This window comes from Microcebus murinus, chromosome 9 (genome assembly GCF_040939455.1).
Source record: "Microcebus murinus isolate Inina chromosome 9, M.murinus_Inina_mat1.0, whole genome shotgun sequence".
Taxonomy (NCBI): domain Eukaryota; kingdom Metazoa; phylum Chordata; class Mammalia; order Primates; family Cheirogaleidae; genus Microcebus; species Microcebus murinus.
The window spans coordinates 91,291,029-91,310,535 of NC_134112.1; the positions used below are offsets into that span (position 1 = coordinate 91,291,029).

Genomic DNA, 19,507 nt, shown 5'->3' on the forward strand with positions numbered 1-19,507 from the left:
ACAGGAACCCTGAGGACTGGATGCCAGTGTCTGTGAAAGTACCATGGAAGCCTCTCAGAGACATTTAATTTTTAGGGAAATCTTCAAGGATGACAAGAAGCTTGCCAGATGGAGCCAGTGGGGAGCCATATTGGCAGAGAGCACAGCGTTGTCAAGGAAGAGGGAAGGAACTATTTTCTCATGGAAACCTAAGAACTATTTTATTTTAACATAAAAATGATTCCTTAAATATAACTATTAATACATTGTGTAATTATATATATAGAGAACCCTAAACACTAAAAAGAGAACTAATAAATTCAGTAAAGTTACAGGTTATAAAATCAACACATCAATATACAAAAATCAGTAGCATTTCTATACACTAATAGTGAAATAGCTGAAAAAAAATCAAGAAAACAATCCCATTTACAATAACTATAAAAAAATTACAAGGCCAGGTGCGGTGGCTCACGCCTGTAATCCTAGCACTCTGGGAGGCCGAGGCGGGCGGATTGCTCGAGGTCAGGAGTTTGAAACCAGCCTGAGCAAGAGCGAGACCCCGTCTCTACTATAAATAGAAAGAAATTAATTGGCCAACTAATACATATATAGAAAAAATTAGCCAGGCATGGTGGCACATGCCTGTAGTCCCAGCTACTTGGGAGGCTGAGGCAGGAGGATTGCTTGAGCCCAGGAGTTTGAGGTTGCTGTGAGCTAGGCTGACGCCATGGCACTCGCTGTAGCCTGGGCAACAAAGTGAGACTCTGTCTCAAAAAAAAAAAAAAAAAAAAAAGACATAAAGTGAGACTCTGTCTCAAAAAAAAAAAATTACATACTTAGGAATAAATGTAACCGAGGAAGTAAAAGGTCTCTGCAATGAATACTGTAAAACACTGATGAAAAAGTTGAAGACACAAATAAAGATGTCCTGTATTCGTAGACTGGAAGAATTAATATTGTTAAAATGTCCATACTACCCAAAACAATCTATAAGTTTTCTATATATATAACTACATAATGTAGTAATAGTTGTATTTAAGGAATTATTTTTATATCAAAATAAAATAGTTCTTAGGTTTCCATGAGACAGTGCCTGACTTGAGCTTTGATCCCTAAAAGGCCCTTCAGAACTGCCCTATCCCTCCCCCTGCATGTCAATCTTTCTCCAATGCAATCCCTATCAAAACACTAATGACATTCTTCACAGAAATATGAAAAACAATTCTAAAATTTGCATGCAACCATAAAAGACCCTGAATAATCAAAGCAATCCTGAGCAAATAGAACAAAGCTGGAGGCTTCATACTTCCTGACTTCAAAATATACTACAAAGCTATAGTAACCGAAGCAACATGATACTGGCATAAAAGCACGCAGATAGACCAATGGAATAGAATAAAAAAACCCAGAAATAAATCCACACATTTATAACCAAAGGATTTGCGACAAAGGTGCCAAGAACACACAATGGAGAAATGACAGTCTCTTCAATAAATGGTGCTGGGAAAAGTGGATATCCACATGCAGAAGAATGAAATTAGACCTTTATCTCTCACCATATACAAAAATTAACTTGAAATAGGGTAAAGACTTAAATGTAGGGCCTGAAACTATGAGACTACTAGAAGAAAACATAGGAGAAACATTTCAGGACATTGGTGTGGACAAGGATTTTTTAATGAGACCTCAAAAGCACAGGCAATAAAAGCAAAAATAGATAAATGGGATGAAACTAACAAGTTTCTGCACAGCAAAGGAAACCATCAACAGGACAAAGAGACAACCTACAGAATAGGAGAAAATAGTTGCAAAATATATATCTGACAAGAGGTTAATGTCCAAAATACATAAGAAACTCAAACAATAGCAAAAAGCTAATTAACCCAATTTAAAAATAGGCAAAAAATCTAAATAAACATTTCTCAAAAGAAGACATACAAATAGCCAAAACGTTTGTGAAAAAATGCTCAACAGCACTAATCATCAAGGGAATACAAATCCAAACCACATGCAATATCACCTCACCCCAGATAGAATGGCTATTATGAAAAAAGGAAAGGACAAGTGCTGGCAGTGGAGAAAAGGGAACCGTATACACTTTGGTGGGAATAAAGTTAGTGCAGCCATTATGGAAAATAGTATGGGAGCTCCTCAAAAAATTAAAATTAGAACTATATGATCCAGCAATTCCACTACTTGCTATATATCCAAAAGAACTGAAATCAGTGTATCAAAGAGCCATCTGCACTTCCATGTTCATTGCAGATTATTCACAATAGTTAAGATGTGGGATTAACCTTAGCGTCCATCAGTGGATGAATGCATAAAGAAATGAAAAACTATTCAGCCACAAAAAAGAATGGAATCTTGCTATTTGCGACAACGTGGATGAGCCTAGAGGACATTACATTAAGTGAAATAAGCCAGGCACAGAAAGACAAATACCATATGATCTCACTCATATGTGGAATCTAAAAAAGTTGATCACATAGAAGTAGAGAATAGAACAGTGGTTACCAGAGGCTGGGGTGGTTAGGGGGTTGGGGATGGGGTGACGTTGGTTAAAGGATATATAATTACAGTTAGATAGAAGGAATAAATTTCAAGAGATCTGTTGTACAGCAAAGTGACTATAGTTGATGTGTATTCTATTCTTGAGAAATGTAAAGTGTGGATATTATGTGCTCTCACTACAAATATGATAGCTGTGTGAGATAATGCATTGCTAATTAGCTAGCTTTAACCATTCCTCAGTGCACATGTACTTCAAAATATTATGTTGTACACGATAAAAATATACAATGTTATCTGTCAATTTAAAAACATAAAATTATATATATGTGTGTGTGTGTGTATATATATATATATATATATATATATATATATATATATAAATAACTACATTATGATGCTGAACCAACTTACACTCTAGAAGAAAGTTATAGGCAAAATTTCCTGTTAGGTACTTTGCTGTTTCAGTTTTTTTTAACTAAGTCACTGAAGCCCTCCCAACAGAGTGGCCGTCCTGTTCCATGTCTCTTCCTTCTAGATCACTATAGTGCTCACTGCCAGAGCCCAGGGTTCAAACAGCTTCCATGCCACTGGCGCCTCTGCTTTTTGCTGCTGCAGCCTCTGGTCACTTTAGTTCTCAGAGGATAGGCGCCACCAGCGCTGGGAGCGGCTGCATCTCAGTAAATTGAAAAATAAAGCCTTTGCCTTGGCCTCTCCAGGTAACTGACAGGCAAAAGGACAGCTTCCAGAAGCCTCTGAGTCCCAGTTCCTTAATTAGGAGCACCCCCCAACATGTTACCCAGCTCCTTTTGTGCTCACCTACAGCAGATGCAAGGGATGTGGCTCACGAACAAAAGAGAACTGCTTGCATTCAGGTGACCTCCGTTTCTGTTTACACTTCTGTGGCTCTAGCATTGTGCCAGGTGCTATTCTGAGCAGTTCACACATATTAACCTGTTTAATCTCTTAATAACTCTTTGAAGTAGGTACTGTCATAACCTCTCCCTACAGATGCAGAAACTGAGATTCAGAGAAATGGACTAATTTGCTCAAGTTGCCACTGCCAGTATGTGGAAGAGCCAGGATTTGAGCAGGAGTGGCCTGGTTCCCAGAATCCATCCTCCCAGCCCCACCTGTTGCATGTCTATATGGTTCCCCAGAATCAGAACCCCCACTTCCTTCAGAGATGGTCGTTGTACAGTGATTGGTCCTTTGAATCAGCTTGTCCTGAGTTGACCCCACGGCTAGGGCTAGGATGTTCATTGCAGACTATCTCTCTCCACTTCCTACTTCCCAGACTGACTGACCCCTTGGGACAAAAGCACGTGAGTTCTGTCCTCTGTACTTTGCTCTGCCCTCCAATTCCTGTCACCTTGTTTCTCAAGGGACTGATTAATTCATGAATGAATGCCCAGCTCCCAGGGCTGCTCACACTTGCCTGTCCCGTAGCCAGGGCTATGTGCTCATGTCATGCAGGAGGGAGAGCTTCCTGCAAACGAAGCTCACCCAGAGGTGCCCGTGTGGCCAGGCACAGGCCCATGACTTGCTGGTCTGCAGCTGCAGAGCAGCACTCCAACCCCACAGCACCGGGGCCACTTATACAAGGTATTACAATGCTCCTTTCTCTAGCCCCAGTTGTTACCATTGCAGTAAGGTCTAATGCATACTTAATACTCACCATTTCTGGGTTTTTTAATGAGGAAAAAAAATTCCAATCATCATTTTTCTGTGCAGGGTCTTTAAAGAGCAAATAGAAAGACATTCAGAGCCTATATATTTTTCTTCTCTAAGTGGTGTTTATTTAAATGCAGATATCCTGGTTTCCCATGTAGAGTTGCAAGCAATACCTTTCAATTTAAATGTTAATAGGAGTGTAAACTTCCAAATCACAATTTTTCCATGAGGGAGAACTGCTTTTTCTGGTTCTATTTAGTGGTTCTCCTCCTCCACCTTCCCTCATTATCCACCTCCCTCTGCCCACTCCTTTCCACTGCCCTGAACTAAATTCACCAAAGTTTAGAATGCACCCTTCTCATTTCAAAAATCAGAGTGTTAAATGTTAGGATCACGGAATACAGATAATGGGCTCAAACCCAACATGATTCGTGAGAAGATTTTTCTTCATCTCAGTCTTTGCCTCAAGAGTCAAACGCATCATTCGGGCTCTTTCCAAGGGGATTATTCTTAGGCCAGTCCTGGATAATATTTTTCCAGGGCCTCAGAATTAGGTTTTCCTCCCTCTTCTTTTCTTTTATTCTTTTCTAAAAAGGCAGGAAGAGATTGGGAAAGAAATACAAGCTATGTAAGTTCCTGAGAACAAAATACTGCTGAAGGCACAGTAAGTAGGCACAAAGAATTAAAAAGGCAGTTTCTTACCCTAAAGAGAGGAGATTGACACATAGGTTAACGCAGATGGGCAGGAACACAGACACAGGCCATTCCTCAGGCAGAGTGGCAGTTGGGACTCACTCAAGTGCAGAGGAAGAGCAGCAAAGATTTTAAAACAATGGAAATAGTATCTAAAAGAGATATAATAACCTTCCTAAGGACCTCATGGACCAAGTTTTGTGTGTAGATGTGCTGTCTGGCCTCATCCTCCTTTTCTTTCTTTTTCTCTGCTGCGCCGTTATTTTTATCCTCTTCTGTGCGCACTTCATAAGCCTTCTTAAGTCTTTTTTGGAACATGATAGGACTGTTAATACGTAAGTGGAGAATTGAGTATATAACATAAATTTCATAGATTTTGATTCTGCTATTTTATTTCAAGGTATTATTTTTGTTCTCCAGCTAGTCGTTCTTAATAGTATTCTGTTTTTATTTCAGGGAGGCAACATCTTTCTTCTCTTGTCTCTCTGGGGATAGTAATAATTTTAATTTTTTTTCTTCCTGCATCTCCCTGCATAGTCTGTTTCCTTAAGCTGTTTTTCTCCTGGGTTATGGGCTTTTTTTCTCAGATATCTAGTGATGATTATTAGTTGCCTGCTTATGTTTAAAAGCAAGTGCTAAAGAGCCGCGTGGGAGCAGTGAGTGAGTGAGTGAGCCCTTTCCTCTGTGCTGGTCATCCCAGAAAGTTCTCCCAGTCTCCAGACTGGAGGGCAAAGGCCTGGCAGCCAGTTTCTGGGAGCCAAGTGGAAGAAGGTTGGGGTCTCAAAGATAAGACAACATCCTGTGTGGATGTAGTCAGTCACCCTCCCGGGGTGTTGTAAGTGAACTTCAGTACAGTATTTTGACTCTCAACTGTGTGGGCCAACCCTCACCTGAGTTTATCCACCCCCACTGCTAAGTGCTCTGTTTTATGCCCCTCCTCCAGCCTGTCCCCAAGAGTCGGGGGTCAGAGGGGTGTCCCACAGTGATGTGCAGTGGGTGAGGGGATCTAGGCATCTAGTTCCTTCTTACGTATCTTCCGCTGAATCCTTCTTTTATCTCTCTGCCTCTATTTAACTACCTGATCCAGGGAGACCTGTCGGTGCCAGTTCACGAGCCTTTTGGGAATTCTGCAAGTTGGTTTTTGGCTTCCCTGATGGTGGCTTTAGATTTTAGATTCGGCTCTTTAGGTTGGCTAAGTCAGTGCAATTGCATCGCGTCCCTCAGTTCTGCAGCCTCTAGTCTTTAGTTGTGGCCATCCTCGTCTCCTTTCCTATTTTCCTCGTCTTTGTGGATTTCTGTCTTTTTGAAAAATCTGCCAGCTGTAGTTCCGGCTTGCTTTGGGAGGAAGAAATGCTAGATACATTTGTTTAATCTGCCATTATAATCCGGTATGTCTTTAATTACATCATTTATTTTCTCACATAACTCAATAATGCAACTCACCCTTCTTATAGTTCACTGGTTTTCACATTGTTTGTCAATACATTATTTAACTTCTTTGAATCTTGCTTTCCTTATCTGTAAAATAGGAGTAGTTCTTGTCCTAACTATCTTATAAATTGTGTTGCAGCTTCCCCGAGTTACCACATAGGTCTAAGGACAAACTAACCAGTTGTTTATATGCAGCTCTGGCAAAACAAGGCTTGCAGGGTGATGTGAACATCCTCCGGGGGGCAGTGAAAATGCACAGGCCTGACCTCTGGTTTTCATCCTGTTTCCAGAACAACAATTTAGCATAACTCTCAGTTTCTGATGTCCCTTTGAGAGACAGCAAAGCATACCTAATCAGTGTTAGAGATCAACGGCCCTTCCCTGACCTGGGACACAGATGACTAGTGTCTGTCTAATGTCAGTAGAAAAGAACCCAAACTCTTTAAAATAATTTAAAGATGTTTATTCTGAGCCGAATATGTGCAACCACGGCCCAGAGAGCCAAGCCCAAGAATCCTTGAGCAAGTGGTCTCACTGTGCTTGGATTATGGTTTGGTTTTATGCATTTTAAGGGAGGCAGGAATTACACATAAAGTCATATATCAATACATGGAAGGTGTACGTTGGTTTGGGCTGAAAAGGCAGGACGTCTCGAAGTGAGGGCTCACAGCTTATAGGTGGCTTTAAAGATGATTCTTTGCTTTGTAATTGGTAAAGAAATGAAGCTTTGAGGCCAGGCGCGGTGGCCCACGCCTGTAATCCTAGCATTCTGGAAGGCCGAGGCAGGCAGATCGCTCCAGGTCAGGAGTTCGAAACCAGCCTGAGCAAGAACGAGACCCCGTCTCTACCAAAAATAGAAGGAAATTAATTGGCCAACTAAAAATATACAGAAAAAATTAGCCGGGCATGGTGGCGCATGTCTGTAGTCCCAGCTACTCAGGAGACTGGGTCAGGAGGATTGCTTGAACCCAGGATTTGGAGGTTGCTGTGAGCTAGGCTGGGGCAGCAGAGTGAGACTCTGTCTCAAGAAAAAAGAAATGAAGCTTTGTCTAAAGGCTTGGGATGTTTTAAGTTAAGATAAAGAAGTCTGTTAGTCAGAAACAAGTCACCAGACATATACCGAACATATACACAGACTCAAGTGATCTGTTAAGTAAACTAATGACCTGCAGCTATAACCTTTGTCTTACACGGCCTTAGGCCTGTTAATGATTTTGTATCTTATCGTTACAAAGAATAAATCCAAAATGGATGGGGCATAACTAGATGTGTCTGACCTCCCCTCTTCTCATGGCTACAACTCAGTTTTAAGGTTTTTCCGGGGTCACCTTGGCCAAGAGGGGGTCCATTCAGTCAGCTGGGAGGGCTTATGGTTTTATTTTAGTTTACACTCAGAACTTCTGGAAGAGGAATTATTCTCCCTATTTCTCTGCCTTTCTGCCTTTCCTTCTAAGTAAAACACTTTGCTCTCGTCCTCCAACAGTTAGCACCTTCCCTTTTTTTGTGATTTACATTTACCTTTTGTTTTCCTGCCCAGTTCACTTACCCTCCCTGGTCAAAGTGGACACATCTTACTGTGACCCCTTTTCCACCCCTCTGGGTGTACCTCTGCCCCTTGGGTCTGCAGAGCCTGGGGGACCAGTGCAGGCCTCCCAGCGAGCAAGGCCAAGCGAGGGCAAGGCCTCAGCAGGGTCCTCCTCGCTAGTGCTGCCAAAGGGGACAGGTTTTCCCTACAAAGACCCCCCACCCAGTGCACCAAAAAGGGAAGGGCCCACAAGAGGAATGTGCTGCCCTTTTATACTTACTGGTTTGTTTTTATTGACACATAGTGTTTGTACCTATTTACAGGGTACATGTGATATTTTGATACATGCATAGAATGTGTCATGATCAAGTCCAGGCATTTAGGATATCCATCACCTCGAGCATCTATCATTTTTTTTTGTGTTGGGAACAGTCCAGATCCTCTCTTCTAGCTATTTTGAAATGTACAATACACTGTTGTTAACTGTAGTCACCCCACTCTGCTGTGGAACATTAGAACCTATTTCTCCTCTCTAACTGCATGTTTGTCCCTATTAACCAACCTCCCTTCATCACCTTCTCTCCCACACACACCCTTCCCAGTTTCTGTCATCTATCATTCTACTCTCCACGGCCATGAGATCAACTGTTTTAGCTCCCACATATGAGTGAGAACATGCGATATTTATCTTTCTGTGTCTGGTTTATTTCACATAATGACCTCCGCTTCCATCCATGTTGCTGCAAATGACAGGATTTTATTTTTTTCTATGCACAAGTAGTATTCCATTTTGCATATATACCAGATTTTCTTTGTCCATTCATCCATTGATGGGATATTTAGCATGGTATTAATATTCATATAAAAACAGACACATAGACCAGTGGAACAGAATAGAGCACGCAGAAATAAGTCCACATATTTACAGCCAACTGACTTTTGACAAAGGTGCCACGAGTGCACATTGGGGAAAAGATGTCCTCGTCAATAAACTATTCTGGGAAAACTGAATGTCCACATGGAGAAGAATGAAACTAGACCCTTATCTCTCACCATATACAAAAATCAACTCAAAATGGATTAAAGACTTAAACATAAGAGCCCAAACTATGCATTCTGTTTAAGGAGGTGCAAATCTCCTTGCAGGGAAACCTCCTTTACATTGAAAATAAGCAGATCTGTTTTTTCCCTTCCTATCACCTCCTTGCCCTTAAAAATGTGAATAGAAGCATCGGTAGTAGAGAGTATCCCATTTCCAGGAATCAATCCAAATGGATTCACATGTCAAGTAGGGACCTTTCTCCACTGAGGCGGCTGTTCAGGCCCCGGTCACTCAAGAGTCCCTCGTGGTGGTGGAGACAGCAGTGACCATGGATGCAGGCTGGTGCCATCAGGGAGTGTCTGGGGAGATATGGGGGGAAAGGACTGCACAGGTGGTTCAATAAGGTTCAATAAGATGTGAGGATGCTGCTTCTCCCCGTCTCTGCTGTGTTCCCAGCTGGCTGTGGCAGGCCCTGCAGGACGCTCGGTTCACACGCTCTTATTGTAATCCCACAACGCTTTTAACAGAGTTTCATCTGACACATTTGGCAAAATGGGCAGTCAGTCCCCACGCTGCATGATAATGAGGCACCCTTGGCAGCCCCCACAAATGACTTATAACGAGTATTACTTCTACCTGGCTGTGACAGGCATCCCAGGTCAGCTGGGAGAAGACAGGGAGGCCTGGGTAGAGCAGGAACCTCGCTGCAGCCCTTTGGGGACTTCTGCCCATGCTGAGGGCCTTGTCCTGGCACCCCTGTGGATCCTCCTCCCCAGAGGCAGGGGTGGGGGCTGTCAGTGTCTGATGGTCAATGTCAGTACAAGAAGGTGGACCAGATCCCTCCACAGAGGGGTCTCAGGCCAGACTGTGCCAGCTTTTGCTCTGCTGGGGGTCCCATAGGGGAGGCTGGAGAAAGAGGGAGGAGTGGAGGGTGGGACACGCTTGTGAGGGCTGAAGACTCCACGGTGTTCTCCACAGAAACCTGTGGGGTGTTCGTTCCTCAGGGACGAGAAGAGATTGTCTGGGCAGCAGCTGGTGTGCTTGCATGCTCTCAGACACCCTTCCCTCCACCCTCCTACTCCACCCCTCCCTTTGAGAGAGGGGAATGCCTATGGGGTCCTCCAAGCTGCTTTGCAACCCCCTGGGGAGCCGAGACCCTGGGGCAGAGGCAAGACAAATGGCTTTGGTCCTGTGCACTGCAGGGACTGGGTGGAGCACAGGCTCTGATCAGGGTGTGTGGAGGGTGGGGTGGGTGGAGGGGTGGAGAGGGGTTGGGACAGTGGAAGTGGTAGGTGGCATGACCTAGGGAAGGAACGTGGGATGAGAAAAGCATACCTGGAGCTGATGGGGGCTGGGCTGCAGTGGGCATGCGGAGGGGCCGTGTGAGAGCAGCTCTGGGCACAGGAGGGCAGGGGCAGCCGGGGGGGTTGCCGAGCTGAGCCAGATGCTGAGTGGCCACTTGAGCCATGGCAGCAGCTCTGCCTTCTCCCTTCTGCTAACTATGCTGCCTTTCCAGGCAACCCTCTGCCCCCCTGAGCTGATGGGGTGGGGGCAGGGGTAGGGTCTGACTCAGAAAGCTGGGCTGAGCTGGGGGTGGAGGAGCCAAAGCAAGTGCAAAAAGGGGGCCTGCTCCAGGCTCAGATGGAGAGCAGGGAGTGTGGTGCCCCACCCTGCAGCCCCGCGTGCAGGGAAGCCTGAGCCCAGAGCCAGCGCATAGAGGAAGGAACCAGCACCAAAGCCCCAAAACCCGAGGCCCCTCCTCATACCCGATCTCCTGGAGAGAACAGCAAACGCTGGAGGGAAGGGACGGGGGTCTTGGCAGGTGCAGCCTGACTGCCCAGACCCTGCCCAGCTTGAACCGTTTCTCCGGTCCTCAGCTCCTCGGAGATTCTGCATGGTGCCGTGGTTGGGACCATACAGGTTAGGATTCGAGTCCCAGTTCTCCCACCTACTAGCTGTATGCCCTTTGGCAAGTTGCTGCATTTTGCAGGTAGGAATAAAGACAGCGCCTGCCTCAGAAGGTTGAGCTGGATGCATGGAAGGACAGCACTGTGCGTGGCACAGAGGCGGCAAGGGAGAAATTGCCACTATCGTGTGATGACCGCTCCCTGTGCTTAAGAACCAAACTGTCGCGGCAGTTTTTACTCACGAGGACTGAGTCGCCATGGGGCTCTCTCCTCTGCAAAGCATGCTTGATTTTCAACCCTGTCTGTAAAGGGTGGGCTGCCTTCCTGCCTCTGCAGCATGCCACCCTCTCCCTTCCCACCCCAGGGCTGGGTGCGCCCTGGCCCGAGTCCCGGGCTCTGACGCTGACGGCTGCTCTCCTGCTTCCCACAGACCTGCGCAGAATGACGGCCGGCTTCATGGGCATGGCGGTGGCCATCATCCTCTTCGGCTGGATCATCGGCGTGCTGGGCTGCTGCTGGGACCGGGGCCTTATGCAGTACGTGGCAGGGCTGCTCTTCCTCATGGGAGGTGAGTGAGTCTGCGGGCTGCGTGGGGTGGGGGTGGGAAAGGTCCCGGGTACTTGAGTTCTGGGAGAATGGCTAAGAGGACGTGGCAGAGGGGACCACGACTACACTGGGCTCTTCTCATTCACTCGTCGCTGATTCACAAATATTCTCAGTAGCTACGCCCTTCCTAGCTACTCACCACTGCACCCGAGGATGGGGATGCAAAGGAAAATGAGACGTGGTCCTCACCCTCCAGGGGGTCTGACTGCCTGGGGTGAAAGAGAGACGAGTCTGAGGCTTGTGGTCGGGCAGAAGGAAGCCTGAGCCCAGGAAGATCTTAGGTGTTTCATGCACATAGGCCCTGGCTTTGGTGTGGGAAGCCGGTGGTCTCGGAGCAGCTTCCCTTCCAGAAGCCTGTCTCCACGCTTGGCTTAGGCGTGCCAAAGCTGCTCCCTTTGCAAATAAGGCAGTGGAGGGACAGGACTAGACGCACTCGCGTATCCATCTTAGTCATCACTGCACCGCCATGCCATGGGGCCCACCCTGCAGTCTCTGCTGCGTGTAAGGGGAACTGCAGAGCTACGTGGGAATAGGTTCCGGTGCACGGGACATGCCTCTTGTGCCTCTTCTTTTCCCTTAAGAGCTGAAATGTGCTTTTTTGGTCTCCTGGCATCAGTCTCTGTCCAAAGCGGAAGTTGACCACTGAGCTGTGTCCATCACAGTCTGCTCCTCAGAGAAAGGTAGATGGCTGCATTGTGTGGGGCTTGACAAAAGGCAAATTAGGCTTGGACAGAGGGAATTAGAAATATTTATGGAAAGAAAGAAAAGTGAGTCCTACATATGGAAACAAATATCAGTTGGACTTTAGCCCCCTGTGCAGATGCTCAACTCAAGTCCCTTTTGTGAGCCACTAGGCTCCTCCGGTCTCTGAGCAGAGGCAGGAGGTGGAGGAGTGGGCCATGCAGGCTCTTCGTCTAGAGGTCAAGCGGGGAAAAGGAGGGGGTTGTCCCTCTAGGTGTACAGAGAGATCTCTGGGCTAGTGAGCTATGGGTTGGGGAAAGAGGAGAGACCTCTAGGATTCGGCTTTGGGCCTGAGGCTTACCCTTATTTCCTTGAAGCACAGCCATTCTGTGCCAGAGACAAGCAGGGCTTTCCAAGGAGCTATCACCCAGGGCTACCAAACCCTCTGCCATCTGAGGGTCAGGATGTCCCACTCTGGAGCTGCTTCCTCAGTGAGTCCCGTGCCTGCGGTTATGGCAGAGGCTGGGGGAAGGAGGGGGACGCGGTGGCTCTTTCTAGCAGTCCCCCTACTCTTCCTTCTGGTCCCTTGCAGAGGCCGAGACTGACAGCCGCACGTGCCTTCTCTGTGCCTCAGTGCTCCCTTCAGGGGGACAAGGAGTCAGACTGGCCCGATGGTTTCCACATCATACTTTCTCAGTGGAACCCTTTTGTTTCCCCTTTGCAATCCAAACCTCACGTGGACCCCCAAAATGTAAAAAGATGAAAGTGGAGCGGCTCTGTTTGTACTGGGTGTTCTCTCTAAGACTCTTGCGGCCGTACAAAGGCAGGCGCCAGTAAAACAAGGCTTTCCTGAGGCTCTGAAGAGGTCTCCCAGGAATCCGAGGAAAGCTGAGCAAACAGGCCTCAGGCAGAGCAGGAATCCGGTGAGCCCTGGGGGCCGACTCTCTTTCATCTCCATCTTTTCTGCGGCATTTAAGACTCCTGCCTCCTTTTTCTGGCCCCCTCCCCCAACCCCGTCTGCAGGCCAGGCGCGAGGCTCACATCCTGCCCAGGTGCTGCGTCTCTGGGACGTTTCAACCCCTTGACAGCTTCCTCCTGGGCAGCTTACGTCAGTGTCCAGAGAAAGAGAAAGATAGCGTGAACGGCCGGTCTATCGTTTCCGGCCAGGCCACACGCCCGTGGTCACACAATAGAGGGCCAGAGCTGAGTGACGGTGGCTGCCCTGCAGCTGCGATGGCCGCGGGGTCACTGGGATACTTCCCACGCACCTGACACCTTGGTGGGCACCCTTGCGGGGGTGTAGGGGCAGACAGTGAGGGCAGGAGGGTGCCCGGAGCTCTGACCCCCAATGCCGAGTCACCTCCCAGAAGCGCAGGGCTCTGGGGAAGGCCGCCTGAAAGCCCCTGGGCGCCATGAGGAAGCTGAGCTCCCCCCTTCAGGGAGGAGGAGTGGAGAGCCTGCGTGCCCTCCGCCCAGGGAGGGGTTCTCCACCACGGCACTCTCGAATCACCGCGAGAGCTATTTGAACATGCTGATGCTGTGTTCTCACAGCTGCGAGCTAAGCAGTGGGTACACGTGGTCATACAGAGTGACTTAATGGACGTTGGAGACACTGAACGGGGACCAGGGAGGGGGCCACAGGATGAAAAATTACCTATTGGGTATAGCATACACTGTTCAGGTGGTGGGTGTATTAAAAGCCTAGACTTTACTATGCAATTCAGCCATGTGACAAAAAGGCACTTATGCTCCCTAAATCTATATTTAAAAAAACAAAACAATACAAAAAAAAAAAATAGCAAAAGAAAACTAAAACAAAACAAAACACTGATGCCAGGGTCCCATCCGGGAATAATCTAAGCAAAACTTCTGGGAGTGATCTTAATGTGCAACCAGAGTTGAGAACTAGTGGAATAGGTGAGCTTTAAAGTTCCTTCCAGCTCTAATATTTGATGATACTCGGGATGAACTGGTTGGCCAAGAGCTCTCCTGATTTTTTTTTTTTTTTTTACCCTGGTCTTTTAGGACTGTTTCTTCAGACCTTATGCAGCAAGAGACAGGGATACAGCAGTGTGTAAAGGGGCTTCAGTTACTACTAGAAAGGCCCACCCAAGCCCTGGTCACTGAGAGGCCCAGATAAATCTGCTTTTCTAGGCCATGCAGTATATTTTCTTAAATGGCGAAACCGTACTTTATGATAAAGTGTGAGCATCACGGAGAGCTTTGGGGAAGCTGCTGTTCTGAGAGCTGTTTCTCACCGGCTGGGGCACTGTCCAGGTTAGAGCAAACCCATCTCATCCACGGATCGTGTAGCCTTCTCATCCATCCTGGCACTTTGTCACCTGTGTCCCTCAGTAAAGCTATGTCCTCCTGAAAGAGGCTGGGGAGGGAACTGGTGTCCACATACCTTGTGGGTACCACCCAGGCCAGGCACCAACAGAAGGGGCTGGAGAACAAAGCCACTAAGCACTGGCTTAGTGGATGGTGGTCTTTTTCAGAAGATGGCACTCTATGGACTGGAAGGGCACTCCCTGCCTTCTCAAGTCACAGTCCTTTACAGCTGGGCTGGACATAGCCGGGGAGTGCAGAGCCCAGGGCAGCTGCCACCTGCTGACCTTGAGGAAGTAGGGAGGGAGCACCCTCAGGAGCAGAAGCTGCATTTCCCCACCCCTGAGAGCCTGGGGCATCCACCGGGAGATGGTGCCTTGACCTGTGTATCAGATAGCATGTCAGCACTGCCCCCTCTCCAGGAGTTAATCTCCAGGGGTTGACCTGTTGAAGAACTTGGAGAATCAGCTGCCTGTGACAGCCACCTCAGGGACACAGCAGCACAGTCAGTCACTCAAACTACAGAGATTTACCACACCATGGGACAAAGTGCCCCACGGCCTTAGCTTTCACCCAGGTTGGGGTTGCAGGCACCTATAGCTGAGCACAGACAGGTGCCCAAGAGCTAGATTGGGCTGCAGGCGAGAAAAACAGGCAGGGCCAGCTGCAGGGGGATCTGGCCAGGTAAGGATGTGGAGAGTAGGCAGAACAGGAAGGGGAGCAAAGACTGAAAGAAGGTTAAATATGGAGGCAAGAGTCCAGAGATGGAATTCCAGGTGACTTCAGGGGGCCCAAATGAAAAGGAATAATTCTATTCACAACCTCCTCTCTGTTCCCATTTAAAGAACAATGGCCTGCCCTGGGCACCGCTCTGGTCCAGATCTAACTATTTCCGGGTTAAAGTGAGGGTACCTCGCACCTTCTGAAATAACTAGCAATAAATTGTTTCACCAACGCTCCGCGCAGAGGAGATGATTCATTAAGCAGGATTAAGTAGGGCAGCTTTGCCTGGCCAGGAGGGTGGGGGTGGCGGGGGTTGGAGGTGGGGATCAAGTTTCCCCTTTGGCAGGGCCTCTGGGGAGACTCTCCCAGCCTGGCACAACACCAGTTGGGTGCTGGCAACTGTCTTGCTGAGTCATCAGTGATAATCAGAAGCTCAGGATCGGGCTGCCGCAGGGGAAAGACTGCATAGCCAGGGAGCACGCGGCTGCTACCAGCACTTGTGATCCCTCGCGGGTGTACCTCGGCGCCACATGGTGGGTGCAGATCCCCAAGATGAGTGTAAACATCCATCCCATGGCCCTGTCCCATCGAGACCCCTCTCACACATCCTCCCACACTTCCTGGAAGACACCCGTCACCTCTGCCTCCGTTCAGTTCTTCTGTCTAGGCTAACGCTGCAGCCACTTCTCTAAGACACTCTGCTCCTCTCTGGCCATTCTGGTGTCAGTCCTTCTAGAGCTGTTAGCATAATTTTTTTAAAACTATAAATCAGATATGTCACTCATCTGCTGTCCAGTGGTCCAGTGGCTTCCAGTTGAACTTAAAATCTTAGAAGCCCTGTGTAATGTGGCGCAAGCTGCCTCTCCCACCTCCTTTCCTCTTCCTTCCCACCACGCTGGCTGCCTTTCTCTCTGGAGCACAGGCAGTGGTACTTCGAGGCCCTGGAGTGGGCCAGTCCCTTTGCCATAGGTAGTGTCTCCCCGCAAAGCCTCAGGGGGGTCTCCCTCCTCAGGCTCAGATTCCAGCCCCACGGAGAGGGCTTCCTTGTTTCATTTTTGAATAGGCCTTTTTTCTAGAACGATTTTACATTTACCAAAACATTGAACAGCAGATATATCGAGAGTTCCCATATTGCCTCCTGCCCTTGCACACACTTTCCCCTATTATTAACGTATTGCATTAATATGGTACATTTGTTACCATTAATGTAAAAATATTGAGACATTATTATTAACTAAAGTCCATAGTTCACTCAGATTCCCCTTTACCTATTGTCCTTTTCTGTTCTAAGTAGGGTCCCATCCAGGACCCACACTGGATGTAGTTCTCGTGTCTCCTTAGGCTCCTCTTGGCTATAGCAGTTTCTCAGACTTTCTGTGTTTGTGACACCCTTGGCAGTGTTAAAGAGGAGAACTGCCCCTCTGTTGGGACTTGTCTGATGTTTTCTCATGATTGGCCTGGGTGAGGGATTCGGGGGAGGAGGGTCACAGAGGTAAAGTGCCATTTTCATCACATCATTTCAACATGATTTATGGTTGTAGATGTGGCCCTTGATCACCCAGCTAAAGTAATGTTTGTCATGTTTCTCTGCTGGAAAATTATTCTTTTCCCCCCAGTTTTCTATACTGGAAGGAAGTTGCTATGTGTAGCCCAGGCTTGAGTAGTGGGGAGTTAAGATGGACACTAGGATGGAGACAGTCCTTTAGGGTGGAGCATGTACATAAATTATTCGAGCTAGGTGCAGTGCTCGTGCTATAATGCCAGCAGTTTGGGAGGATCGCTTGAGGCCAGGAGTTTAAGACAAGCCTTGGTAACGTAGTGAGACCCCATCTCCACCAAAAAATTTAAAAATTATCTGGGCATGGTGGTGTGCACCTGTAGTCCCAGCTATTTAGGGGGCTGAGGCAGGAAGATCTGTTGAGCCCAGGAGTTTGAGGTTACAATGAGCTGTGATCTCATCATTGCATTCTAGCCTCATTGACACAGTAAGGCCCTGTCTCTAAAAAAAAAAAAAAGAAAAGAAAAGAAAGAAAGAAAAGTTATTTGGAACTCTTCCACATGGGAGATCTGTCTCTTCTCCCCAATTTTTAATTTATTCAGTCATTTATTTGTATCAGTGTACACTCATGGACATTCATTTTATACTTTGGGTCATAACCCAATGCTACTGTATTTTATTGCTCTAATTATTCCAGCTTTGGTCATCGGGAGCTCTTTCAGGCGGCTCCTGTGTGGCTTTGACATCCCTCCATCAATGTGCGATTTTGTTTGGGGTTGTTTTTTTGTTTGTGTGCTTGTTTGAGCACTAAGTTTTGGATACTACAAGGTACTCCAGGCTCATCTCATATATTTCCTGCCCCGATCTTAGAATCAGCCATTTCTCTAAGGAGCCCTGCTTCCTTTTATTGGAGAAAGGTATTAGAAACCAATATGTGGGTCCTAGGTATCTGAGATGTTTTTTAACATTCTGTATTTGTTCATTCTCTCTCTCCCCGAACTTAGATGTAAGCTCTGTGAGCTCCAGAACCTTATCTGGAATACCTTCTCTAAGATATCTCCAGTCTGGGATCAGTATCTGCACTCCTAATAAATATTCACAGAACAAATGCATTAGAAATGTGAATTATGTGCAACAAGCAGAAAGTATTTTGTTTTTGTTTCAATAGAGCAGCAGTTCTTAAAGAAAGTTCCCTATCTTACCTTCTGTTCCTATTGTAATCATCTCCTTTCCATGGCATTCTTAATCTTTTTTTCATCTTTATTTGAACAGTGTTAGGGCCTATCTATTTCTGTTAGAAAATGTCTCAAATTCCTTTTGGAGGTAGAGGATGAATTACACATGAATTCATAAAGAGCTCTCTGTCTTTAACTTGGACCTTTAACTTGGACCCACAATAGAAGATTTAGGGACCAGCCAGTTCTACCAGGTAAGAGTACTTATGTCAAGTCGTCCTAGGTGACCCAGTAAGTGGGTAGCAGACTGGAGTCGGAGCCTGGCCCAGGACCCAGGCTGCATTCTTGCAGCCCAATGGCTGCCTCTGACTTCAGCAGCCCACATTGAAGGTCCCTGCTGCACACTTCCTCCTACACCAGCATGACTCCCGTTCTGGGCTTCTGAGCAGGTGCCAGTGTTCCCAGAATCTCTCTCCATTCCCTCGTGTCCCTCACTGTGCTCCCTCTTTCCTCCCCCTCCCTTCTCAAAGCGCAAAGGGGCAGGTGGAGGAGATGGTGGCCAGAGCCGAGGGCATAGGTGGTAATGAGAAAAGGAAATCATTAAAGTTCCTTTTTCTACCACCTGTGATCAGGGTGACCTTTTCTACCTTCCCAGCCAGTCAGGGGGAACGAAGAGAATGCCCTAAAGAAGCTCAGGCTATTATGTTTGAGTGATTGCAGTGATTTGCAAGCCAATGATGCCAAGTGTCTGGCATCTGTACCCGCTCCACCGAGCTCACCGGAGAGCAGCTCAGATGTGCAACGAACCCCCAGACACTCAGCGTAACGCCCCTCTTCTCACAGACAAAGACCTTGATAGAGGCCTAGCAGTTCTGAAAACCACAAGCCTAAAAGGAAAGGTCCAAGGCAGTGGAGTATTACCTGGGGAACTGTTTCTTTTAGGCAGTAAAGTGATTTTAGGGATCCTATAAAGTAGAACAGCTTCCAGGTTTCCCTACAGCCTTTCCTTTCCAGCCTCTCCCTGCTCTTATGCCAAGCTCCAGACCTACTTCGAAACGCAGCTAGGGCCAAGTTTCTGTGGGTTCGGGGGGTACTGTGCCTCCAACTCCATGACTCCAGGTCACGATTTCATGGCTCATGGGTCAAGAGAAGGGAGACACGGAGCAAAAGTGAGATGTTCTGAGGAAAGGGAATAAATTCAATAATCCAATTATGTACCATGATGCAAACTTATATTAAATGCTCGATAAGTGGTAGTTGTTACTGTCATACGTATAGCCTAAGTGAAGTCCCTTATAATATGCAGTGAAGGGCCCAAAATCTATCATGACTGCTCAAGGACAACTCTGGTATAAAACTCACCCACTACCCTGCTAATCTGCCTTTACTGTTTTATGTGAGATTTCATAAGAACATCACAACTCCTCTTCTGGCTTTGTCTGATAATCTTTCTTTCAAGATCCTGAGTAGAGATTGACAAACTATTCTGTACCTGGACTATGTCTTGTCCCTTGGAAGGTGCATATTTGAATATTTATTAGCATTTTTGCTAATTACAGTCCAATGCAGTCCTGTAGGGGGTAAATTGTGTCAGTAAAAGACATTTGAGGCGGGAGACACTGTGTCAGGAAGATTAGAAAGTAACACCCAGCTTACCTAATGTAGAACAAGTGGCTGAGTGGATCGCTCCGGCAGCCCAGGCGGCAGTAGGGCTTCATTTCACATGGAAGT

At 47.0% G+C, this 19,507-nt stretch overlaps 1 protein-coding gene across 1 annotated transcript in view; it reads left to right on the top strand.

Moving 5' to 3' along the window:
- TMEM178B (transmembrane protein 178B) overlaps window positions 1–19,507 on the top strand; it is a 365,013-nt gene that overhangs the window by 310,284 nt on the left and 35,222 nt on the right. Inside the window, exon 3 of the mRNA XM_012768027.3 lies at window positions 11,196–11,333. Within this exon, the coding sequence (XP_012623481.1) occupies window positions 11,196–11,333 (138 nt within the window). The remainder of the gene's footprint in view (window positions 1–11,195; window positions 11,334–19,507) is intronic.